General features: G+C 42.5%; 1 protein-coding gene and 1 long non-coding RNA gene across 2 annotated transcripts in view; one reads left to right on the forward strand and one right to left on the reverse strand.

The window, feature by feature from the left end:
* Positions 1 to 25,935, forward strand: LOC310853552 (E3 ubiquitin-protein ligase rfwd3.L-like; the record flags this gene model as incomplete). Its single annotated transcript, XM_083757932.1, has 10 exons — positions 1 to 99; positions 2,666 to 2,884; positions 5,534 to 5,625; positions 9,269 to 9,341; positions 9,586 to 9,751; positions 14,625 to 14,775; positions 16,674 to 16,850; positions 21,057 to 21,271; positions 22,596 to 22,819; positions 25,792 to 25,935. The coding sequence occupies 10 exons, from the start codon at positions 1 to 3 to the stop codon at positions 25,933 to 25,935; spliced, it is 1,560 nt and encodes a 519-aa protein (XP_083614058.1).
* The window catches only part of LOC310853603, a 762,466-nt gene that overhangs the window by 640,450 nt on the left and 95,060 nt on the right, over positions 1 to 26,956 (reverse strand). The window lies entirely within an intron of this gene.

Genomic DNA, 26,956 nt, shown 5'->3' on the forward strand with positions numbered 1-26,956 from the left:
ATGACGCAAAACACAGCTTCCTTTGGCCACGGATGGAAGTTCAAGTGTGCCCAGGCTGACTCTCATGCAGGTGGTGAATCTTCAGCCAATCAGGAGAAAGTAACCATTTATCAGCTTCAATTTTGTGTGTTTTCTCTGTGTCATCACTTCCAAATGCACCCAGCTCAGCTTCAGTTTGTTTGTATCTTTGTGCAGAAGCTACTCTAAGCCATGGAAGTCAGGACAGTGTCCAGCGCGGGGAGGGTCCCAGCGGGGAGGCCAGGCCCCAGCCAGATGTGGGGACCGCAGGTATAGGGCTGAAGAAACCTCTTATCTCCATATTCTAACTTTTTGTGTTTTTTGAGAGGCACCAGCCCATCGTGTGTGTGTGTGTGTGTGTGTGTTCAGCTGAGCATGGAATGTGATTGATGTATGATGATGCATGATGATAAGAGCGCCCCGGCCTCACTCCACGTTGTAGTGATGAGGGGGTAAATAACTCCAATGTAGAGTGGACATATAATATAGTCTGCTCGTCATGTTTCAGTGCTGACTACTGGTGTAGTGTGAACTAGATACCATATTCTCAATCTCAACTCTCAATTCCAAAACCAATAGATCAACTCCAAAGCAAAACTAGCGGGGGGGAAATGCCATGTGTGTTTTGTTTTGGTGTGGCTGCAGAAGCTCTGTGTAACCAGATTATGTGAGTGATATAAGCGACCAGGTCTATGAAAACAAGCCCAAAAGAAGCAACCAGTTTCACCACTTGAGCCCTCTATTACATCAGCAATTATTTTTTATAATCGTGAACGCAAGCCCAAATAAGCAACTACACTTAAGAAATAAGCCCAAATTAAAGCAGGAAAACTAGACCTAAGTTGCTTATAATAAGTAAGTAGAACACTGCAAACCAGCACTGCAGGCTACTTTGCATGGGGAAAAATAATGTTTGCCACATTTGTTTTACTTTTCCAGTTTTTCATGTGTCTATGAGGTGACAGTACTTCATTAGACACCCTGGAGTCGTGTTTATGTGCAATGGTGTATTAACTTTGTATTTAGGGTTTCTTCCTGGAGGCTGAACCCTTGACAGTCAAACGGGCCAATGAAATAAACAGTAATATAGTGACATCACACTATCAGCCCCTCCCCTAACCCCTCCCCCTTTATCGTACAACTACAGCTGTGGGTGCGGCTTCTGTTCAGGTGGATCACCACCCATCACCACCCGCCAGGCAAACCAGGCATACTTAATGAACTGGTGGGCGTGTCCACATAAAAGCATGATTTTAACAAATACTGTACACTTTTTGTAAAAAGTTCTTCCTCCTTATATCCTTCTACCCTAATAGACAGGGGGTACACAAGCACATGGCTGTTTATCCGTGCTCCTTCTCCTACCAAACCACACTGTTAGCACACATCTCTCCATGCAAAATATTATCTGCACGCTCCCAGAATCCAGCTGCACTACATAGCATCCACGCAACTGTCATATTTACTGTACAAATATTACTTTTGTCAAACACACTGTTATTGCTCAACATTTCACTGTGATGCAAATTACATCACAACTTTCTCATTCCCCGGCACCTCCCCTTTTCACTGCACACACACATACACACACGCACGTGTGCGCACACATACACAGGGCACAGCAGCACGGTACAGCACAGTATGCTACAGTACAGTATGGTAAGGCACAGCACAGTACAGTATGGAACAGTACAGTAACGTACAGTACGGTACAGTATGGGACAGTATTGTACAGTACAGTACAGAAGATAAGAGAGCAGAACAGAGGAGAAGAGAGCAGAACAGAGTACAGTACAGCACAGCACAGTACAGTGGAATACAGTACAGTAGTGCAATACAGTACAGTACAGCACAGCACAGTGGAGTACAGTACAGTACAGTAGTGCAATACAGTACAGTACAGCACAGTGGATTACAGTACAGTACAGTACAGTACAGTACAGTGCAGCGCAGAGGACTACAGTACAGAGGAGTACAGTATACTATTCCTGCTAGGTTTCCACATTTACGACATCCAAGCAACTTGGTATATATAAACATTGCCACTTGCCATGCTTGCTTTTAGACGGAAATGCCATGTTGCCAACTTTGCACTTTCCAAGCAACTGGATATATGAAAACATCATGGTTGCCATGTTTGCTTTTCCAAGTAAAACAAATAAATACAAAAACAGTATTGAATATCACCCTTCCGCTATTGCCTTCTTCCCAAGGCCCGCCAAATTCTAGTTATAATAATACGTGATGATCATGATTTAGGGTGGAAAAAAATCGTGGCACTCCATGTTTAAGAAATTGCTAGTCTGTTACAATCTGACAGTTGTTGACTAGTCTGAACAAGACTGTTGTGGAGTCACCTTAACATGAAGAGTTCAGAAACGGACCAAGGCCGTTGTGTCATACATTCATAGAATCCACAGCTTGTTTTTTCCCCCTCGTTGGGCCAGTAAAAGTACACAGAAGTGGGGGACACATGACAACATTTGGGGGAAAGGAAAAAAGCTGTGTGCTTAACCGCTTTAGCCCTATATTCCGCTGTGCGATGGTATCACACAGCGGAATTACATTTTGGGTTTGAATTTGAATTCAGGCTCTGTTTAATTTAGCCTGTGTGTGTTTGCCTTGTCTCATGTCCGTCCACCACCAGTCGTCCTCTGCTGCAGCCTCGGCGCCAGCGTCTGCCCCGTCCGCGCCGCCTCTCCGCTCCTCTCAGGGGGACGACGCAGAAGGCGACATCTGCCCCATCTGCTTTGAGCTGTTCGCCGTGGCAGGAGACCACCGGCCGGCCGCGCTGTGCTGCGGACACGTGTTTGGGTCCGGCTGCATCAACCGCTGGCTGAGGAGCCACCTCAGCAAGTGCCCGAAGGTCAGTGTGGAAGAAGTCATTTGTGATGGATCATGGTCTTTGAGACTTTCAAAATGAAGTCAAAGTAACCCATTTAGACTGTGTCGCCTTATTGCTTTTAAACACTTAAAATGGCAGATGTACAAGCTCATCGCGCTATGAGCTTGTAGATCTGCTATTTTTGAAAAATTGTGAATTGTTTTGAATATATATTATTTTTAAGCTAACATTTTGAACTCATATCTTTGCTTCTGGGAGTCCCTGAAATGTAATATTTTGAGATGCGGATTCGCGACAAAATACACGCAATGTTTGACTTTCTTGACATGGTAAAAGTATGAAAACTATAGTAACTACTGATATAGAAACACATTTAGAAATAGAGGAAGGGAAGCGCTGCAGGGATCTGTTAGTGGCTCTTAGATGGGTGCTCCTTGGTGATACAGGTAAAACCATATAGACAAAAGGTATCCTTCCTCCAAGTTGTACTGCTTGTGTAAATGTAAATGTAAAGTGTAAATTGCAGACTTGAAAAGAAAATAATCCAAGGCACTCCGTCTTTGGTGAAAAATGTAATAGTTTATTTGATGATAAATAATAATAAATAACAGGACCTACGCATTTCGACCAAAAGGTCTTCGTCAGGGTCTATCTGCCAGCTTGGCAGATAGAGTAAGTACAACCAGGTGGTGGGTGTGATCCAATCATGTCATTACATCGTTATTATTTCATTGGCATATAAAGTATTTCATTTTAGTTACATTAGTTTGTTTTATAGATATCATGTTGATTACACATCATAAGATGTTCAATAAATCAAAAAACGAATTATAAAAATAACAAAACACCCAAAGTGACCAGCATTAAGTGAAAAGTAAAATACAATTAATGGGAAAACAAATATAAAGTAAATATTTATATTGACACATTAAAACAGTGACCCAAATCACAAAGAAAATATGCAAGACCATCAGAGAAAAGGCAGGAAATCAACTTCATCATTTAGGCCAGGAAACCTTGTGGCTTTTAGATTTACTATCTTTTCACTTGGTGCTGGTCACTTTGGGTGTTTTGTTATTTTTATAATTAGTTTTTTGATTTATTGAACATCTTATGATGTGTAATTAACAAGATATCTATACAATGAAATAATGTAACTAAAATGAAATAGTTTATATGCCAATGAAATAATACGATGTAATGACATGATTGGATCACACCCACCACCTGGTTGTACCTGGGTGACTAATCAGCCAAGCTGGCAGATAGACCCTGACGAAGACCTTTTGGTCGAAACGCGTAGGTCCTGTTATGTATTTGCCTTGCTCATCATCAAATAAACTATTACATTTTTCACCAAAGACGGAGTGCCTTGGATTATTTTCTTTTCAAGTCTGCAATTTACACTTTGACAAGCAGTACAACTTGGAGGAAGGATACCTTTTGTCTATATAGAAACATATTTTTCAGAAAACTCAAGATTCAGAAGACATTTTATAGAATATGGTCTCAGGTCTTAATGTGTTAAAGGAGAATTCCATGCTAGAAGGCTTTCTTACCTTTATTTGTAGTTGTTACGTCCCCACCAAAGAGGGGTTATTTTGTGCAAAAGTGCATTATTGGCTATTTCCCCTACCATAAGCCCTCAATGAATTGAATTGAATTGCATTGAATTGAATGGGGCATTGGGGTGTTCGCTAGTTATTTCCATCACTCAAAAATCATTTTTTTAATATCCTCTATTCATAATGTAAATAGTATCCCAAGCGGCACACTACTTATTTCTATGGAAATAAGCAAGTTAGCACAAGAACCCAACCCCCATTGTTGAGGGCTTATATTAGGGGAAATAGCCAATAATGCACTTTTGCACAAAATAACACCTGGACCTCTCTGGTGGGGACGTAACAACTACAAATAAAGGTAAGAAAGCCTTCTAGCATAGAATTCTCCTTTTAAAGTAGAGATGGGACTGGTCCCTATCTGTCCGTGGTTGTACAATATGTTTGTCATGCGCATTCAAATGCCATCACTGCCAAAGAGACTGTCACTCACGTGTTGAGGTGCTCAGACATTGTACAAAGTACTGTTCCCTCAGCACCACCTGATCCAATCCAAGTGCGCTTGTGCCATGGTCTCTCGAGACTGAAGGCCACTACTACTACTACTACTACTAAGGTAGTTCTGCCAACGAGCACCAGGGAGCCATCTTTGGCTCATTATCCTATCATAATGTGTTCTATAAAGAGATTGAAAAATGCATCTTATTTTTTTACGTTTTCTGAGCTCAATTGCACACAAAAAACTGGACTTTTAACATTCAGTAGATTCAGTGCTCTGATTTTCCTGCAGACTGTGATGTCACACCCTGCAAATCCCATACATGACAATGGGATTTGGCCGCAGATGTCACTGTTTTCACTGTTTTGCCTGTTTTCATTGCAGCTCAAAAGGCTTCACAGACACAGACAAAACTGTTCAGGTTTTTTGGGTGTAATTGAGGTCATCAAACCTAAAATAAAAATAAATTAAATTATATAATTTTTATTTTTATAAATGAAAATTAAAGTCATGAAACTTATACAGACAATATAGTATTGTGTATAATTCTTCTACATTGGTGAATGTGTCTTTCGTTGACCTGATTGTTCATATTTTTGTCGTCCGCAGTGCAATAAGAAAGCTAAACGATCCGATGTGGTGCTCCTGTACGCAAGGAAGCTAATACCACTGAACAACTCTCAGCTACTGCACATGAAGAAGTGAGTGTCACTGTACATTTCTCTGCAGAAATACTCGCTTTACCTGAAACCGCATAGATTGGTCTCTCTATAGACATGTGATGTAAGGGTGCTACCTACTGCGCTACTTGAGGATGCATTACATAAGGACTGCACCTAGCCTGATTATCAGACTGTAGCTTTCTTGAAGCTGCTTTGCTTAGTCTTTATTTATCTGCACTGTGATGTTTATTATGTTGATTATATTGCACTTTCATTTTACTTACATTGCATTGTTAGTTTTTGAGTGGTGCGACAGCAATGTCAATGTGTGTGGCTGTGTCCCTGGGTCTGTCCCTGTGTCCCTGGCTGTGTCCGAGCACGGAAATAGCGTTATAGCGTTTGTTCACCACCAAGTGTCACTGTTGCACAGACACACACAGGCCAGGGAGGAGGACTTCTACAGCACAGCACAGTGGTGGTTGTGGTGGTTCTGGAGACACCGGGCACTACACTCCCTGCGGGGGTGTGGAACGCACGTGTCGAATTATAAGTCGGTGGGGCAAATGGTTCTCGAGTTATGTGCATTACAACTATACACACGCACACACACACACACACACACACACACACACACACACACACACACACACACACACAGACGTGGCACATTTATAGTAGGATTGTCCACAGACATCCATCTGAAAATATTTTGTGCCTTCTTTTTATTAAAATGTTTAAAAAATATAAAAAATATTTCAATTTATTCTCAATGTGTTTTTAAATAACAGATGTACAACCTCACAATGTGTCGCTGTGAGCTTGTAGATCAGCTATTTTCATTTGTTTTCATAGACCTGGCCACTTGTTTCTCTTGCAAAACTGGCAACACTGCAAGATAAAGAGGAACTTATGCACTCACAAACGCAAAGACTTATGGGTTACAGGAAAAAGGTGGATATGAGATGATTTTCAGATGAACCCATGCCATAGAGAAAAACGTCATGAACCACGGGATGAGCTGACCTATAACTACCAACTTTACCATTAATGTGCTGATTATAAAACACAGCTGTGTTTTGTAATAATAATAATAATAATAATTAATATTATAATAACTATTATTATTGCACCTATTATAATCAGTCTGCCCCGCAGCATAACTAATAGCAGTTTGGTCTTGAATTACAATAACACAGTATGTTATTCAGATACTTTGGGCATTTTGGTAGTCCGCAGAAAAAGAGAATGCAATGGTTGAATTGCTTTAACCTTTGCTACTGCAATGCTGTTTTGCTCAAAGCAAGGGATAATCAATGGGGAGCAGGTTCATTAGTGAGAAATAAACCCTTGACAGGGTGATTCGTCCCCGGCCTGCTAATACATTGACCCAAAAGTAACGACAAAACAAATGATTTCATTGCTTGCGGTAATTCAGTTATTCCATTAATTTATCAAGTGCAAAGCGGACACCTCGGATGTCGATAACATAGTATTAGAAATAGAATCAATGTTCAGTTACTGCGTTGTCTATTTTCTTGCTTCAAATGTAAAAAAAAAGAACATTGCGAGTTAAATGACATTGTGTGTTTGTTCACATAGCTGTAAAGGGTCAACGTCAAAATGCGGCCCCTGCCCAGTCTCCATATATGGAGGCTGGAGCTGGCCTGTTCTGACATCACAACACTCCGTATTTGGGCATGCCTGACACAGAACTCCATATATAGGAATAAATGGATACAGAGAGACAGATACAGAAGTCTCCATATATGGGCATAAAAGGGACACAGACAGATGGGTGGAACGGCTATTGCATAGCCGGGTGGGGCATGGATCTCCAACTTCCATCGTTACCGACTCGGTGCTCTACAGCCGGGCACCGCTCTAGTCATTTCAAATGCATTCTTGGTGTGTGCGACCCTTTACCTATATTACAATGTTGATTTAAGCGCCTAGCGAGGTGGTCACATGTTGGATACGGCCCAAAATCAAGCAGCGCATATTGATATATGAGCCATATGCTCTGAGGGCAGATTCACACCCGGGACCACTTGGCAGATGGTCCCTGGAGCTGATCACCCAACCGTTGTGACTGCACTTCAATTGGGACCGATTGAAGTGTACTCGGATACGGATCGCTGCAATGTGAAAGCATTGAATACAGTTGAATCAATGAAGTATACTCGGGTGTGGAAGAATCTTTGATCTTTGATTAGATAGTGGTCTGCTATTATAATAATAATATAATAATAATAAAGCTTTATTTGTATAGCACCTTTTAAGAACAAGTCACAAAGTGCTTTAACAGAGAGACATATATAAAAACATAGCAAGGAGGCACACAATAGAATAAAATACATTGTCAATAATACACAAAATCACAACAATAACAGAAGAAATCAATAACAAAATCACAAATCACATGGGTAGGGGGTTGAATGCAGCTTTGAAAAAAGAGTGATTTAAGCGGTCATTATTCACAAATAAGACATTGGCCATTCGAAATCAAACATTCAACCAAGCCGTGTAATCAGGGGTGGGAGATATGGAATAATATGTCACTATTTTCTCCTGAATGAACTGTCTGGTGCTGGGACTCTGGTGCAACGCACAGGTCCTGAGCCTGGTGAGAGCAGGAGTGGACCTGGTGAGACGTAGACCCCCGGACGGGAGACAACCCACAGAGCCTAGTGCCCTAGTCCCTCCATGCGCCAGAAATGTACCTCCCAGCCCTGGCAGAGTAGTTCTGGAGTAGTTCCAACGGATTGTGTGCCCCTGGTTTTTCCCTAGTGGGACTGATTGAGGGTAGCTACTGGGACGTAAGTTGGGAGTCTCGGGACTTGATCACTCCCGGCTGGGTCGCCTGAGTGAGGGGTAGATGTTGAGAGACCCGAAACCCTGTTGACCTCAGGATAGATCACTGAGGATACGTCCCAGGTGCATTCATGCGATGTTTGTTTTTTTGTTATCTCCAAGCAGTAGGCTGATGTGAGGTTACTCCACGGTGGAAAATAATACAAGTACGGTATGATACAAGAGAACTATAACTTGTAACTTTTATTTTTGTAGAAGAGGTAAACTGATATTGTTTATGCCGTTTGCTTTGATGGAATAATTGATTGAACATGCACTCCGTATTAATATGATTTGATTTGGGTGTGTTCTAAAATAAAGTGTTTGTGTTGATTATGTGGGAATTTGTTTGTATGTGCATTGTGTAAACTTAAAACACTATTGTACTATAAGGTCTATTTTCCCTTCATCTTTATCCTTTTTAGTGTAATATTATTAGTTAACTATGATTAGATTATTACACAATAATCAACATTAACACTTTATTTAGAACACTCCCAAATCAAATCATACGTACACGTACGTGTTCAATCAATTATTATATTAGTTTGCCTCTTCTACAAAAATAAAACTTACAAGTTAGTTACAAGGCTGCATTCTGTCGCGTGTGCCAAGCTGTCATTCTCTTGTATTATTTATTTCTCAATCTCATCACAGAGTAACCTCGCGTCCCGACAGTCAAGACGGGCAGTGTGGGTAGGCCAATCACAGGCAGGCTGGGCGTTACCATGCCTCAGCCATGCCTATGCTCGGACGCAAACGAGATTCACGCTGTAGAGTGATTGTGGGTGAAAGGTGATTGGTTGAGTTGTGCGTTTGTCTCCTCCTACAGGACACTGGAGGAGGAGCAGAGTCTCAGGAGGAGGGCGGAGCTAGAGTCTGCTCAGTGCAATCTGCAGCTGCAGGTGATGACCGATGAACATAGCACACTGAAGAGGCAGCTGCAGGTACTGACGCACACATCTCCGGCAGAGACGATTTATTGTCTGTTAATCTTTTAATTTCGGGTTGTGTGACAATTCTTTTTTTTAAGTTGAATTCCTCGCATGCACCTCATAACTTGGTGTTTGTTTGTACTTGTATTGTAAAAAATAAATAAATAACGTGGTATAGGAGTTGAAGACATTGATGAGCCAGGCGGGCAGAAAGTCTTCCTCCCAGTTCCCCCAGAGAGCCGGGGACGCCTCCAGGAGCACCCAGGGGGCCCAGTACAAATTCAACAAGGCTGTGTTGGTGTCCAAGACGGGAGGCTGCAGGGTGCTGGCCTACTGCGAGCCGCTCACCTGTCTTCTGGCCTCCCAGAAGTCTCCATTTGGTAAATATATATATATATAGGCTATATAGCTGCCTATATTATTGGATGACAACAAAGTATGTGTTATGTGTAAAGACCTTCCTCTTTAGTAAGGCATTTGCCTAGTCAGACGTTTAAGCTGCCCCGTATGCTTCTTTTAACCTTTTAGCTGCTTAGGTGTCCACAGAATGTTTTAACAGTTTTTATTCTTATTTTTCTTTTAAATATTTCTGCCTGTAGAGCACTTTGAGATTTGCTTCAAATGTAAAGTGCGTTATAAATAAAGTGTATTATTATTATTATTATTACTACTAGAATTTCGCAGGCCTTCGGCCCGCTCATCCTAGCACCACGCGTTGCAAATGGGAAGAAGGCAATAGCAGAAGGGCAATTCTCAATACAGTTTTTTTGTTTTGTTTTTTTACTTGGAAAAGCAAACATGGCAATCATGATGTTTTCATATATCCAGTTGCTTGGAAAGTGCAAACTTGGCAACCTGGCTGAGTGGCCCTATTGTTTGTTTTGCTTGTTTTTATTTCCGTCTAAAAGCAAGAATGGCAAGTGGCAATGTTTCTATATACCAAGTTGCTTGGATGTCGTAAATGTGGCAATCTAGCCGGAATAGTATACTGTACTACTCTGTACTGTACTGTACTGTACTCATCTCACGATTCGATACGCATCTCGATGCACTGTCAGCGATACGATACTTTAGCGATACATGGAATCTCCTGGCGATACGATGCGATACGATTCACCCCTCTACCGATACGATGCGATTTGATGGCGATTCAATTCTGGACATTGCGATACGATACGATAAGATTCACCCCTCTACCGATACGATGCGATTTGATGGCGATTCAATTCGGATTTATATTAAAGCTCTATTAATTTCCCAAAACATGTAAAAATGCATTACATTTAAATTCAAAGCAATTTATTGTTTTACTGTAGGTTAGTATTATAGCTCTGCATCTCAAACAACCCAACTTATAGAATTCTGTAAGTAAACAAAGGGTCTGCTGGTTATTGTGGAATTGTTAGATTACTAATAATCATAGGATATAGTATAATTATTATATCTCAAAGGTCAATTTGAGTTTTTGAGTATAGAGGGTTCAAGAGATTAAAATGTAATAGCCTATCGTTCATCAATTAATGTTACCAACATATAAATAGAAAAGAAACAAATAAACAAAACAAAAATTACAGGTCACACTTGTAGTGCTGTCAAACACGTCTATGTCTAGTTTAATCTGCAACAGTTTTATAATATAATTGCCTATGTATAGTGTTGGTCCACTTGATCTCTCACTCTCAGCTAAGTGGTCCTTGGCTTGACCTGAAAAACATTGAAGACCCTGGCCTGCATGTATTATTAACGTTATAAATACATAGCCGATGTACAAGCTCACAACGCGTCTCATCCACGCCCCGCTGTGAGCTTGTGGATCTGCAATTTTAGGCGTGCGACACCGTCTTGTTACAGAATATAAATAAGGCTTCTATCCCAGAGAACAGCAGGGGAAAGCTGGACAGTGGAACGTTGTGAAACGGTTGTAAACGACTTTAAACGCAAGCAGTACACCCTGCTGTGGCGTTGTTGTTATTGTACACGTGTGTGCAGACTGCAGAAGCTTTCTTTAATTACAAATTGATGATGATCACGACGCAGATTTGCGTCGGATAATCAGCAAGCACAGCTGTGGAGTGTGGAACTGTGGATCATTACCAGCAGTCCAGCACGCAGCGCTACAGTGAAAAGTCAACTGATCGACGGACAAAGCTACTCGGACAGCTATTTTATAAAGCTAAAGAGTAAAGGTGGTGCTTCTTGTTTAATGCGTAGGGCTCACTTCTGTTAGTCGCGGGTGCTCTTTATAGTCTGAGTCTGTTTGTTGTCTCAACGTGTCTACTCTGACTGCACCGTCGTACGGTAGCTTCTGTTCACTGACTGTGGGCGCGTTCGGAAATGCCACACCGGAGCACACTCCTATTAGTTTGCATTGCACAGTGGGCTCAGTGCGCTATTTCCGAACGCGCCCTGTGTGTGCGCTGCGAGAGACCATTTTTTTCTCTTCCTTTTCTGATGGTACGTTGAATGCGCCTCGGAAACACAGGATAGGGTGAAATTTACCATGAAAAAACGGTGCAACCACGGATTTTACCGATGCAAGCACTCCGCGAACGATGCATCGAGATTTCACCCGTCAATTTTACCATTACACAGTGAATGGACCAATTCACTCGCATCACGCAAGTCATAATCGATGTATCGATACGTATCGATTATTTTCCACATGCCTAGTGTGTATGTGTGTGTGTGTGTGTGTGCAGTGAAAAGGGGAGGTGCCGGGGAATGAGAAAGTTGTGATGTAATTTGCATCACAGCGAAATGTTGTGCAATAACAGTGTGTGACAAAAGTAATATTTGTACAGTAAATATGACAGTTGCGTGGATGCTATGTAGTGCAGCTGGATTCTGGGAGCGTGGAGATTTTATTTTGCATGGAGAGATGTGTGCTAACAGTGTGGTGTGGTTTGGTAGGAGAAGGAGCACGGATAAACGGCCATGTGCTTGTGTATCTATTAGGGTAGAAGGATTATTATTATTATTATTATGTGTAGGGGTGCACGGTTTTGAAATTATGACCGATATCCGATCTCTGATTATTTGCAGGGTCATATCTGCCAATTCTGACCGATTGCGATATTATACAGAGGACCACAATGGAAACAAGCCTAGGCCCTAGGGGGGCTTGGCCCAAAGCCTGTTAATAAAGTATTCAATCAATCAATATAGCCTACTCTTTTCCAAGAGTCTGTTTTCACAACTGAATGAGACGAGTACACAAATTATATGATTTGGCTTTTGTTCTAGACAAGAGGTACTATAGACACTTTTGATTTATATTGAATTTAATGGTAATTTTTCTTTACATTTTTCATTTAAAAACATTTTTGCTGGTGAAAACCAATTAAATAATCTGTATTATTTTGGGACCTTTCCGATTATGGCATTTTTATGGCTGATTCTGATTATGCTACCGATTAATTGTGCATCCCTAGTTATGTGGTATGCAGCCAATGTGCACGGCTCAGAAACTTCCCGCACAGAACAATAACACCAGAGATAGATTTGTGTAGTTGTGTTGCCTGACCTGAACCCCACAGAGAATCTATAGGTTGTATTGTCAAGAGGAAGGTGTGAGACATAAGACTGAACAATGCAAATTCATTTACGACTGTTATCAAAGCAAACCTGGGAATTATAATGGCAATGGCTAATCATGACTTAGAAAATATTTCAAAATTGTTTAAATTACACAAACTGAATATTAAAAACAAATCTAATTTGATTATATCTACATACAAAAATATGTAAATCTAACACCTGTCTGTCTAGAGATGACCCAATCACTCAGGTTACATCAACAACCTTCCTTGGTGTAATTATCCATGAAAGACTAGGCCCTTTCTCAATTCCCCCCTTCTCCATGGCCCTTAGCCCTTCCCCTTGCTGATGTGTGTTCACGTGAGGAGGAAGGGTTTTCTCAATTCTCTTTGGAGCCAGGGGTAGGGCCTAGGGCTAGGGCTAGAATCCCCTTCAAACAAAGGGACATCGCGACCAGACTTAAACATCACAGGGGGCGAAAGGCGGACGAGGTAAGAAGACTTTTTTGTCCTTTATTATGGAAGAATATGATCATAACCAATATTATTTGAACGTATTAACAATCTGCATCGCCAAAAACATCACAATCTTTAGCAAAGGTTAACGTGCAAAAGTTACATAACTAATTAGCAATGGTGTTTTTTTCCCCAGGCAAACCAGCTATGGAACAGACTGCAAGCTGCTGTACATGTACATTGGATGGAGATGAATCACGATGGCATTTTCATTGTCCTAAATGTTGTTGATTTTGAAACATTGTCATTCATATCATATGTAGCATACCACGATTTGTCATAGGACATGATAGAAAATGACTCTGTTCTTATAGATATTAAAAACAATGAACACAGTGACCACAGCTCCTTCTTTCTATACTGTAAATTGTTTTCCTTTTTCTAACCCTGTATATGATATATATATATATATATATATATATATATATATATATATATATATATATATATATCTGTACCCTGTACAAACTGTTAATACAATAATCAATTAATCAGGTACAACTGTTGAGCAGTTGTCAGAATGAGCTATATATCTAGCTGAATTACATTCTGGTGGGCTACCAAGATGAGACAAAATTACAATATATTTATTTCATCATAACCACAGCAATGCTATATTTAGTACGTTCCATCTCTTCTGCCAAAATAGCTGATCTACAGCTTATGGAAAGTGGTTTCCAAAGTGGGTTATGGGGACTCCCAGGGGTCCTTGAGAGAGTTCCAGGGGGTCCCCAGCTAAATGATAGTTGTTTGGAACTCAGAGTTAATTAACAATGATTTTACAATATAAATTGGGGGTCCCAGAGACAGAAATGCCATCAAATGGGTCCATCTATGGACTAATGCATGTCACACTGGCGGTCCGTGACACTGCTAGATTCGTAAAAATCTATGGGGTCCCTCACCCTAACCTATAACCTCCCCCGGGGCAGACACCTAAACCTAACCCCAACCCTCTCCCGACCCCCAGCGCACCTCGGACCAATGCTACTTCGGAGCAATGGTCCGTCGGATCATAGTATGCCTCCCCTCGTAATCTCCTTCGGCTTTTTTATACTGTGCTAAATAAATATAAATTAGATTCAAGCCCATACTTTGTGCTGTGATGGAACGGTCTTGACGTCGACATGGAACGTCAAATTACAATGAAAACGATCTACAGTATTTAGTCCGATTTCTTTTAAATCCTCCCTCCCTCCAGGTCCAGGCTGCGGGGTGAAGAAGATCAGCACAGTGAACATGAGGGCCGTCCAGTACGTTCCCATCCACGCCAAGGAGATCCGAGGCCTGGCCTTAAAGACTGAGAGACTGATGCTGTCTGCGTCGCTGGACAACACGATCAAACTGACCAGGTATATACACACGACACACAGCCTGATGCTGTCTGCGTCGGCTGGACAACACGATCAAACTGACCGGGTATATACACACGACACACAGCCTGATGCTGTCTGCGTCGCTGGACAACATGATCAAACTGACCAGGTAGGAGTAAGGAACACAACACAACACACAAACACGAGTGCAGATCAGGTGCCGTGCTTTTATTTATTTTTACCTTTTACACTTACATGTTGAGAACCGTTTCCACTCTTTGCTTCCATCTCTTCGTCACTGGTCACTACTTGGTTGCACGCCAGTGAAAATGGCAGATATACATAATAATAATAATAATAATAAAGCGTTATTTATTTAGCACCTTTTAAGAACAAGTCACAAAGTGCTTAACAGAAATATATAGAGAAAAACATGGATCAACATGCTCCCAACGCGTAGCAAAATGACACTTGTTGTGCGCTGGTTGATCTGCGTCTCGAGTGAGTCCCAGCGGGCGAAAAAGTATAAATGAATGTAAAACTCGAGGGGATTTGAAATTCTCTTGATCTAAACATCTTCTATCGGTCTTTTTTTTGTCTGCAGAATGTATAACACGAGGCATGCGTATACAGGACAACGACTGCCTGTGACTTGTATTAGATGGTGTGTGTGTGTGTGTGTGTGTGTGTGTGTGTGTGTGTGTGTGTGTGTGTGTGTGTGTGTGTGTGTGTGAGGACATAATAACTGACCCTCTCACCTCTGTTAGAGTAACAGTGACCTACAGTGGACACACTTAAGGGTGCCCGGCAGACCCTGTTGGATATGTTCCAACATCGGCAACAACAACACTGGACTGGACTCAAACTCCAGGGGAAACTGGCTTGCCTTCCCCATGCTGACCACTCTGTTTCCCATTCATTTCTGCTCTCAATGAGGACATTATCACCTTTACAGTAAAAGCTTTAGGCTACAGATCCTTCCCACCAAACTCAACCTATCCCTCTAGTTTCCCTCCACCCATGACCCTCATTGCTTGCATCACACAGGGCTTGTTACAGAAACCATGTCACACATTCTGAATGTTATGCCTATAAAGGGCTTTACATAGCATGCCACGACAGAATAGTTGATTTCATAACAAAGGACATACACTGTATCTAAACATGTTGCACTGTGTGTGCAAATGTACAAACATTCCTGTGTCAAACCTTCGATGTTTCAACTCTGTATTGAAAATACTGACATTTTTGCACATCTCTCTGCTATTACACCAGATGTTGTTGTGGTCAATGAAGAGAACAGATCAGTTTTCATTCTTGAAGTGGCTTGCACCTTTGATTCTAGCTTAGAGGAAGCCTTTATGACCAAAGTCATTAAGTACTAGCCTGGCTAAAGCCAGACTAATATCACACAACAATTTTTTTTGCCAATGGCTGATTTGGTCTGGCTTATTAGCCAGGCTAATTAAGTACCAGCCGCTTCTCCAGACCATCATAGAGCTAGGCTATAGGTGCAAATTACTTGTGTTTACCTTCGGCAGCCTAGGACACGTACACAGTTTGGTTGTAAGAGGCTTCCAACAACCATGGATGCCATTAAAGCTGCCAAACGGCTTGCAAAATTCTGTGCAATCTCTTCCACTATCAGTAGCCGCCAAATATGGCGAAGACACTGTTACTTGTACCTTTGTCTGTGATTTGATTATTGCACTCTGTACAGCACGTTGTAAATATTTGTGTCCTTGTATCGTATCTCTTATGTGGACATAAATAAATGATTAAAATGTGTGTGTGTGTGTGTGTGTGTGTGTGTGTGTGTGTGTGTGTGTGTGTGTGTGTGTGTGTGTGTGTGTGTGTGTGTGTGTGTGTGTGTGTGTGTGTGTGTGTGTGTGTGTGTGTGTGTGTGTGTGTGTGTGTGTGTGTGTGTGTGTCAGTTTGGTGTCCAACATGGTGGTGCATACGTACAACACGGGCAAGCCCGTGTGGAGCTGCTGCTGGTCTCTGGACAACAGCAACTACCTTTACGCCGGTCTGCTCAGCGGAGACGTGCTCGTCTACGACATCAGAGACACCAGCACGCACGTGCACCAGCTGCAACCACTGCGCTCCAGGTAAGTTAGTTAGTTAGTTAGTTAGTTTAATTTATTTAATATTAACACCAGCACGCACCAGCTGCAACCGCCACTGCCAAGGCGCCAACCCATTCTGGACGGGATCCCCTTTCGGGGTTTTTTGGCATAATGTTCTGCTTTAGCTGTTGAAAAATAGCAGATCTACAAGCTCATAGCGCGGAGCTTGTAGATCTGCTATTTTTTAAAATGTGGCACAAATCTTTGAATATAGATTATTTCTTTCTTTCTTTCTTTTCTTATCGAAACCATTATTTATTCAGCATTTGAGCCACGGACCACCATTTGATTACAGTCATTTACATGATGACATGTTTAGCTATAATTTAACTCTTGAGAGCGTAAAATGAAACCAAAATGTGGTTTTATATTACGGTATCAAGAGTTACAGATGCAATAAGGGTCCATTTGGTTAACAACCCTCCATAATTTAACTGGGGAACACCTGGAACCCCAATGACCACTGGTTGAGAACCACTGCATTAGAGAAATTGAGTTTTCTTTTTGACTGCCACCAAAGACTCCAGCTAGTCCCTTTACTGTCGCCTCGGACGCATGCGTCTTTTATTTTGAAAACCTTCACTTTCACGTCCTAAAACAATCAGGAAGCAAAATCGCCTATAACTAATCTAACAGACTATCAGAAGCGAGGTATCGCCGATTTAGTATTGAGCCCCTAACATCCGCGTTCTGTGCAATCACCTAAACCTGAGATTGCGGCTATTACAGCTACCTAAGCAGCAGCATGATCTTGGTCCATGTAAATCCACCGAGCCGAGGGGAAAGCTGCATTACGTCACATGAAGTCCAATATCCACATTGGAGCCACTGTGTTTCTATGGCCCCATTTACATGCAGAAATTAATTCGGAATGAATGGATTAATTCCAGTCATCAGAATAAAAATGCTCATGTAAACACCTCAATTGGAATAGATTCCGAATACATTTTCATTCGGGTCTGGAGGGGTGGTATTACCGTTTGAATCGGTATAGATCTACCATATAAACACTTTATTCCGAAAGCTACTGGGAGTTTGGAATACATGTATTATTTTACACATTTGCCATTTGGAGACATTTTATGCGCGCAGATTGTGCTATTTTACCCATAAAAAAAGACAAATACATCAGTTTTTTCCCCCCATAATAAAATGCGCTATTTACAACCCCATCGGTGATTGCCAATTGCAGTGTATGGGTGAAACATGGAACAGTCCACCTAGGCGGGTGAATTGGCGTGAGTTTTTGTGAAGCTATGTAATAAAATGAATATTATTATTTAAATCATTCCCAAAAAAGCTATATTTGTCATGAATTAAAAACAAATTCAATGATTTTCAATGAGTAATTTCATTTTTGGAAAATCGAAGAAATACTTCGCACTGTGACAAATGCAATGCAATAGATGCTAATCTTCTTCACAGCTTCGCCCTTTGCCCTCGGATACAAAGATATTTGATATTGGATTTTGAGTATTCATATTGACCCCAATCCTGTACTAATTATTCTGGGTTTGTCAGACTCCATGCCTACGAGAGCACAGAAACAACTCTTCTCATATGGTCTGATTACAGCAAAAAAAAAACATTTTTGACTCACTGGAAAAAGGAGGAGGCTCCTGCATTTAAGCATTGGCTAAACGAAATGACTAGTACACTTCATCTTGAGAGAATAAGGTAGACAGTTTGATAAGGTTTGGCTGCCACTTGTCCATTACTTGAGTAGAAACAATTAATAGGGGCTTTGAGGAGGCTACCGAATGTAAAAACATTCAGAGTAGAGCGTTGAGGTGTTTTCTCGGGGTGCATAAGTATACCACTAAGTTGGCCATTGAAGGTGACACAGGTTGGGAAAGCTGCCTGACAAAGCAGAGATGTGAGATGATCAGGTTATGGAATCGCCTTATCCAACTGCCAGAAGAGAGGCTTACAAAAATTATATTTAATTGGAATAAGAGATGTAATCATCCATGGATAAGAGAGGTCTCCTCAATTTTCTCAATTTCTGACTTAAACCCATATTTTTTAAATAACCTTCATTGTAACATTAATACAGTCAAATATAAACTGTCAGTGTTACATCAGCAGAAATGGAGGGTGGACATTGTGAAGAAGGCGAAATTGAGAAGTTATATTCAATTTAAAGAGGATTAAATGACTGAACCTTATGTTGCATTTAATTTAAAAAGAGGACAGAGGTCCTTCTGTGCCCAATTAAGATCTGGTGCTTTGCCTCTGGCAGTTGAGGTTGGCAGATATACTGGCGTTCCTGAGGAGCAGCGACTGTGTGCTCTTTGTGACCTGGGAGTTGTAGAGGATGAGTTTCATTTTGTTTTCTACTGTCCACTATACCATGATTTAAGAACCGTTTTATTTGAAAAAATTCAGGATAAGAACCCAGATCTGTTTTGGATGTCTGAGTGTTTTATGTTAAATTGGTTGTTCAGTAATGAAGTTTTTGTTTTTGGAAAATTCATAGAGAAGGCATGGCAGTTACGTTGGAGAACGATGTATCCATGAGTAACTGCCTATTTGTGTATATGTATTATTATATATGTACAATTTTGTGAGTGTCTTGTAAGCCCGTGCGGGCTGGGCATCTTATGATGTAGGACACTTTAATAAAAACTCTATCTAATAGACAGGATAGCATTGTTATCATGAATCATGTATAAACTAAGAACGTACCAGTGGAGTATCTATGTCAACTATACATACTATACTATATTATATATTATACAATATACATTTGTACTATAAAGTGCTATGACTACATAAAATGCAATTCTAGTGCTGTCTACGTAACGAGCTATAAGTCTGTCTAAAATACTATCTAAGTCTACATAAAGTGCTATATAAGGGGCTAGGCTAGAGCAAGTGCTACGGGCCATAGTGGGGGTTTTCAGACTACGGCGGAGGATTGGGAGTGAGGCTGCAGTTATGACTGATGGGAATTGCATTCCATAGTTTTGGAGCCAGAGGGGAGAAGAGTTTGGGACGTGTGGAGCGTTGTCCCGGCGTTTTTAGTGAAGGTACCTCCAGCTTCCCTGCGTTGGCTGATCTGAGTGAGCGGGAGGGTTTGTAGGGTACGATCATACTTGTGAGATATGGGGGAGTCATACTCATACCTTTGGTTGCTTTGAATGCCAGCATCAGAGTTTTGTATTCTGTGCGGGCAGCGACCGGGAGCCAATGGAGGGAGTGGAGAAGGGGGGAGACGTGTGAGAATTTTGGCTGGTTGAAGACCAAGCGAGCTGCGGCATTTTGGATCAGTTGGAGGGGCTTAAGTGCACATGCCGGTAGGCCAGTAAGGAAGGAGTTACAATAGTCAAGTTTTGACAAGACTGTTGTCTGGATTAGGAGCTGGGCTGACTCCTGGGTGAGGAAGGGTCTAATTCGTCGTATGTTATAGAGTGTAAACCTACAGGATCGAGTGATGTGTGTTTTGAACGAGAGCTGACTGTCCAGGACAACACTAAGGTTCCTGGCTGTCGGGACAGACTTTACCAGGGCATTGTCTACGGAGCCCTATGCGGGAGTTAGCTCCCGCATAGGGCAGGACTTAGCTGGGAAGAAAATAAGCTCAGTCTTGTAATCTGTTCAATAAAAACCTATTTGACAAAAAAAAAGAAAAAAAAGTTTTAAGTAGTAGTGAAAATGGCCGATCTAGATCTGCTATATTTTCACTCGTTTGGGAGACATCAGATTTGTCTTTTGGGTCACGGGCTAAAAGGTTTGGGAACCCCTGCTATAGATGATGTGAAAATGAACGGGTGCTCTGAAATCAGTTTTGTTCTCAGGACAGGTACAATACCAAATTTAATTTGGATTGTGGTCGATTTTTCTCCCCGCTGTGGCCCAGTAGAACGGTGTGGGACGTACAGTACAGTACAGTACAGTACAGTACAGTACAGTACAGTACAGTACAGTACAGTACAGTACAGTACAGTACAGTACAGTACAGTACAGTACAGTACAGTAATGCACAGCTCACGTTGTTTCTCCTCCCAGGTCCCAGTAGAACAGTGTGGGACGTACAGTACAGTACAGTAATGCACAGCTCACGTTGTTTCTCCTTCCAGGTCCCAGTAGAACAGTGTGGGACGTACAGTACAGTACAGTACAGTACAGTACAGTACAGTACAGTACAGTACAGTAATGCACAGCTCACGTTGTTTCTCCTCCCAGGTGCCCGGTGGCGTCTCTGTGCTACGTGCCCAGGGCCGCCTCCAGCAGCTTCCCCTGCGGGGGGCTCATCGTGGGCACCCTGGAGGGGGCCTACTTCTGGGAGCAGGTGGACGGGACCACCTACAAGCCCCACAGCCTGCCCCTGGAGACCAGCAGCTGCACCGACATCCAGGTGGACACGGAGAGCCGCCACTGTCTGGTCACGTACCGGCCAGGTGAGAGAGACTGTCTGGTGGTCCCAAACCGTGTACAAAGGGTGGGAACGAAGCAAACGGCCGCCTGGTATCTTCGCCCCGGCTGGAAAACTCCAACTGAAGCAACCTTCGCGTCACCACACGAATCCAAGCATGGGACCCCGGAAATGTTTTTGGCTGGTTTAATCCATCCAGTTCCAACTGACAAAACTAAACCCTTTGCAAAGACATAGGAACTAGTTTTGCTACTCATAAATGATATGTATTGGTCCATTTGGTTACACTGCCAAAGTTAAATAACGGTGTCCAGGCATGGCGATATAGTAGAGGCAGCCGGCGGTACCCCCCCCTGGGCGGTAGCAGCAAGGGTGGGTAGCAGCAAGAGGGGGGGGGGGGGGTGTGCAGGCCCAGGCCAATCTCGCCTCAGGGCCCGTGGAACACTCTAACCGCCACTGACGGTGTCTACAGCCAATCGGCATGCAACACTAGGAAAGGGACTTTTTTTCTTATCACCGCTGACTGACGACCAAAGTCAAGCGATTGAAGCGACTCGAAACAAAAGTATATGTTCAGGTTTGAACGCACCTCGTGTTTTTTTTTGCGTTTCGTCCTGAGCATGGCTAATTGTCAGCATGTTGAGAGGCTATCTGTGGCAATCTCTTCACTGTTTGTCAAGGCTTCACACCTCATTATACAAAGGATGTTTCAAATAGCAGTTTATTATAAAGAAGGGAAATCTTTTCGCTACACTATGTAACGGAGGGTAAATGAAATGTCGCCACTCGCCACATGTCATGGTGATGTTCTCTTCCTCCTGGCCTGGAATCAGTAAAAATAAACAGTTTATTTGTTAGAAATGGTGTCCCCTTGAGTTCTTGTTAGGTACTACAGTTATGCACAGAGTCTGTTGGGGAGCAGTAGTCGGGGGTCAGATGTCTTGCTCGGGGGCACTTAGAGGGTTGAACCAGTGACCTTCTGAATCCCATGTCGTCTCTAGCAGCTGAGATACAGCCGCCTGTAGTAACGATCAACTTTAACCAATTTAGACCAGTGAGACCAGATTCTACAAATGGCTTCTAAATCTTTTTTTTTTTTTTTAAACTATGTTTCTATGTCAGTGTTTCTCAAACATTTCCATGTCAAGGACCCCCAAAATGTTTGAAAATATGTTGTCCCAGGGACCCCGCAGAAGCAAATATTTGAGTTAAAAATGTTCGCTGGGATAGATATTCAAAGATCTGCACACACGATTTAAGAAAATATATAGCAGATCTACAAGCTACAAGCTTGTACCACGGCACTTTTGTCTCTTTCCAACTCTCTCTTTCTCTCTCCTGCACCCCAGGGCGCTCCAACCCGGTGCAGCACAGCGTACTGATGGAGCTGAGCAGGACGCCCCAGCGGGACGCGGTAGCCCAGGAGCCCGGCTGCTGCTCCTGCAAGCCGCTCCGGACCTTCAGCGCCGGATCCTCCTGCAGGCTGCTCACCAAGAACGCTGTGTTCGGCAGCCCCACCGGACAGGGCGCCACGCTGGTGTGTGTCGGAGACGAGGCCAGCAACTCCACCATGGTGAGAAGAACACTCCCGTTAACACGCCCTTTAAAAGCAGGTGCTCCAAAGAAACATTGATCAAAAGCAAAAAGAGGGCTTTGCACACTGTAGCTCCCTGTCTGTGACTTATTGTGGCATCCACCTCATAAAAGTGACGTTTTGAGCACATTGCTCTTCCTCTGACGTGAGGCTTAAGTCTGAAGGAGAAACGTCCCTTCTATGAGGTGGAGGCCACAATAAAGTCATAGATGGGGAGCAAACAAGTATTTTGCTTTTGATCAATATATAGAGCAATTTAGAGGACAAGGGGTTGAATTGAAAGCTTGTGAACAGGCAGGACTTCTGATGGGCTCCATCCATGAAGAGGCCTGGTCCATGGTCACACTCAGCAGTCAATTGGGGGTTAATAATAATAATACATTTTATTTGTAAGGCGCCTTTCAGGGCACTCAAGGTCGCCGTACAGTTTAAAAACAGTACAAAAACACAGTTAAAAGCAGAACAAAACACAGCTTGCAGCAGAAGACACAGGTCACGCAGAGTCATAGGCCTGCCTAAACAGGTGGGTTTTGAGGTGAGTTTGGAAAATGGTGATAGAGTCCATGTTTCTGATGTCAGGGGGGAGGAAGTTATTAGAGGTCCACACAGAGGTCCACGGAACTGCGAAGTGGAGGACGAAAAGAGACTCCGGGGAGGGATTCCCCGGATGTTGGGTTAGTGGCAGGCCTTACTGGAGCCTATAGTGTATATTACAAGCACTGCTGGGAGACAAACCCACACAAACAATGTACGACTATGGTATTTAGCAGACACAAAACACAGGTGCAGGTTTTGGCAGGAGGTTCCCCTTACTCAGTTCTCACCCTTATGACTTTGTCGGGTAAGCGAGTACTGAAGACAAGTCTAGCTATAGGCTTTGTCGTAGAGAAAGGTTTTTAACCTAGTCTTGAATGTGCAGAGCGTGTCAGCCCCACGGACTGAAGCCGGGAGAAGGATCCACAGCTGAGGTGCCTGGGACCTAAACGCCCTGCCTCCTGTTGTAACTTTTTATATTTTTGGGACAGTAAGCATTTTTACATACTGTAAACGAGTTCTTTGAGATATTGTGGTGCCTGACCATTGAGAGCTTTGTAGGTGAGGAGAAGAATGTTGAACTCTATTCTGTTTTTAACCGGTAGCCAGTGTAGAGAGGCCAGTGAAGGAGTGGCCTCTTCTTCTGGTACCTGTCAGCACACGCGCCGCAGCATTTTGACTTACTTGGGCAGCCTGATAATAGCGATAATAGTACGGAGAGGAGGTTATTATCTGCTGCAGTCAGGAGGTCATTTGCGACTCTCAGCAATGCCGTCTCAGTGCTATGGTTAGCTCTGAAACCTGACTGAAAGCCTTCGAATAAATTGTTATGTAGAAAGTCACATAACTGTTTGGCGAGTGCTTTCTTGAGGATTTTGGAGAGAAATGGAAGGTTTGATATGGGTCTATAGTTAGCTAGAATGCCTGAATCAAGAGTAGGCTTTTTGAGGAGAGGTTTGATTACAGCTACCTTGAAGGATTGTGGCACGTAGCCTGTCACCAGGGACATATTGATCATATTGAGCAGGGATGTACCAACCGGGGGCAGGACCTAGTCGAAACTGGATCCAGGGGACATGTCGTTGATTTTGAGGAAGTTATCATTGAAGTGAAATCAGAGAGCTCGATTGGGGAGAAACTGTCCATATATATATTTGGGTGTGCGGCCATCTCTGTGCGGCCATCTCTCTCATGAAATCGTTACTATTGAGAGTTGTAGGGATACGTGAAGTGTCAAAAAGGAACTTGGGGTTACTTTTGTTGTCCTCTATTAGGGGTGAATAATAGGTGGCTCTGGCATTGTCGAGGGCCTTTTTGTATATTTTGAGGCTAGACTATACATGATTCTTTCTGTTTTGTTGAGCGCCATTTTTTTCAAATTTGCGAGACGTTCGCTTGAGATTTCTAGTTTCCGAGTTGTACCATGGGGCTAGCCTTTGTTGCTTTATTACCTTCCTTTTCTGGGGAGTGACAGAGTCAAGTGTAATTTAAAATGAGTATTTGACACTATCAACAAGAAGGACTATAGGTGTGGTGGTCTTCTATTTTGTTGAAATATACCGAGTTGATGGCTGATTTATTTACAGCGCTCTCGGATATACTTCTGCCAAGGACATTTTTGTCCAGTGGTGTATAATCGATCAATTGAAGGTTATCAGATAATGGTCAGAGAGGTCACGATTTTGTGAGAAAACTGTGAGGTGCTCTATTGTAATACCATAGACCAGAATGAGGTCAAGGGTATGGTTGAGAATGTGAGTAGGTTTATCTACACACTGAGAGAAACCGATTGAATCAATCAATGAGATGAACGCTCTATTTAGGCTATCAGTTCCTATGTCCGCGTGAATATTTAGATCACCAATTAAGATGATTTTATTAGACTCAAGGACTAGACTTGATAAAAAGTCAGAGAACTCAGATATAAATAGTGTGTAGGCGCCGGGAGGGCGGTACACTGTGATGAACATTAGGGGCTGTATTGATTTCCAGCTTGGGTGTGAAAGGTTGAGAATCAAGCTTTCAAATGATTTGTAGGTGGCTTTGGTTCTAGGACTAATTGTTAGGCTTGAATTGAAGATGGCAGCAACTCCACCTCCAATTTTACCATTGTCTCTGAGGATATGGGCATTGGTGTGACTTGGTGGGGTGGCTGTATTTAAACTGACATATTCTTGCTCACCCAGCCACGTTTCAGTCAGACAAAATAAGCAAAATGACGTAACGGGCTTACCGTCTGCGAAAGGGGTCCGATGTCGCAGCCTTGTGGGAACAATTGTTTAGGAAACTGCTAGTGTGGTGGTCTCCTTTCAACCTGTTTCACAAATCACATAGTATGTCTTGGCCATAGCCTACACATTATTTCATTCGTGTGAGATTTGTTTCTGTTTTGCTTCAATCCCTGTACTCTCTTCTAGGTGTGGGATGCAGGGAGTGGTGCTCTCCTTCAGAAGCTACCCGCTGACCAGCCGGTGTTGGACATCAGCCCCTTCGTCGTCAATGGAGACCACTACCTCGCCTCTCTCACAGAGAAGACGGTCAAACTATATAAATGGGAGTGAACACTAGTGGAACGTCATCAATCTGAGCGGCCAAGACGGAGATCTCCGCCCTATCAAATCCCGCTCATCGCCCCGGACGGAGATTAATCAAAAGACGGAACATTATCATTATGAACATCCGGGCGAACATTCCGCGATTATGGATCTTTCGGATACTTCTATTGTCACTGTTGATGTACAGCAAAGCACACAGAGATGTAGTGGTTAAATGTTTGTGAGAGATGGCAGGAGGTTTGAGAAGGAAAAGTGTACAGAAAGTGTAAGAAGAAAATGGGTGATGTGTCCAGTGCTGGATGTTGAACGGAGTGTTAATCCTAATCTATTTAGTTATTCAAATGCCGCACGATACTTGAGCAGCACACGCCACAACACGTTCCCGGGTGTCTGCCATTGTCTGATACCTTGTGAGGGAGAGGGTTCAGTGCACAGTTTGTGTGCACGTTAGTAATGCGTGGGTTGACCCGCAATCCTCGGATGAGTCAGACATTTTCTTTCTTTTTCTTTTTTTTCTTTTTGTCGCGACAGGTTGGGGACAGTCAAATTCATTCATTACCACCCCTCCCCAAGTTTAGCATCACTAGTGCACGCCACTGCACGGGAGTTTTACCCATCGTTTTCTCCGGTATCAATCTAACCATTGATTATAAGAAGAGAGAAAAAAAGTGGTTGTTTGCGGGGGAAGGGGCTCGGATCAATCTAAATGCACTTTTAAAACACTCCTTAAGAATAGAAAGGGGATGGTAGTTGAGGAGATTCAGGTGGGGTGTTAGGGTTATGTTATGTTTTTGTTAATAAGTTATTATTATTATTATTATTTTTTACTGTGGGCTGGATTCCCAATTGGGGTGATGCATATTGTAGGTATTGAAAGCTGTCCCATGGGTTAGTAAATGCAAACCTACAAAGCCAAGTCACGTGTAGACTTAAGGCAAATTTATATTTCGTCATACGACCATGGCACTAGACAAAAATCACACTTTTTCTTTTGGGTGTGGAGGGGGCGGTCAAAAACGCTTGTTGA

This window comes from Protomyctophum parallelum (assembly GCF_964188405.1).
Source record: "Protomyctophum parallelum genome assembly, chromosome: 22".
NCBI lineage: Eukaryota > Metazoa > Chordata > Actinopteri > Myctophiformes > Myctophidae > Protomyctophum > Protomyctophum parallelum.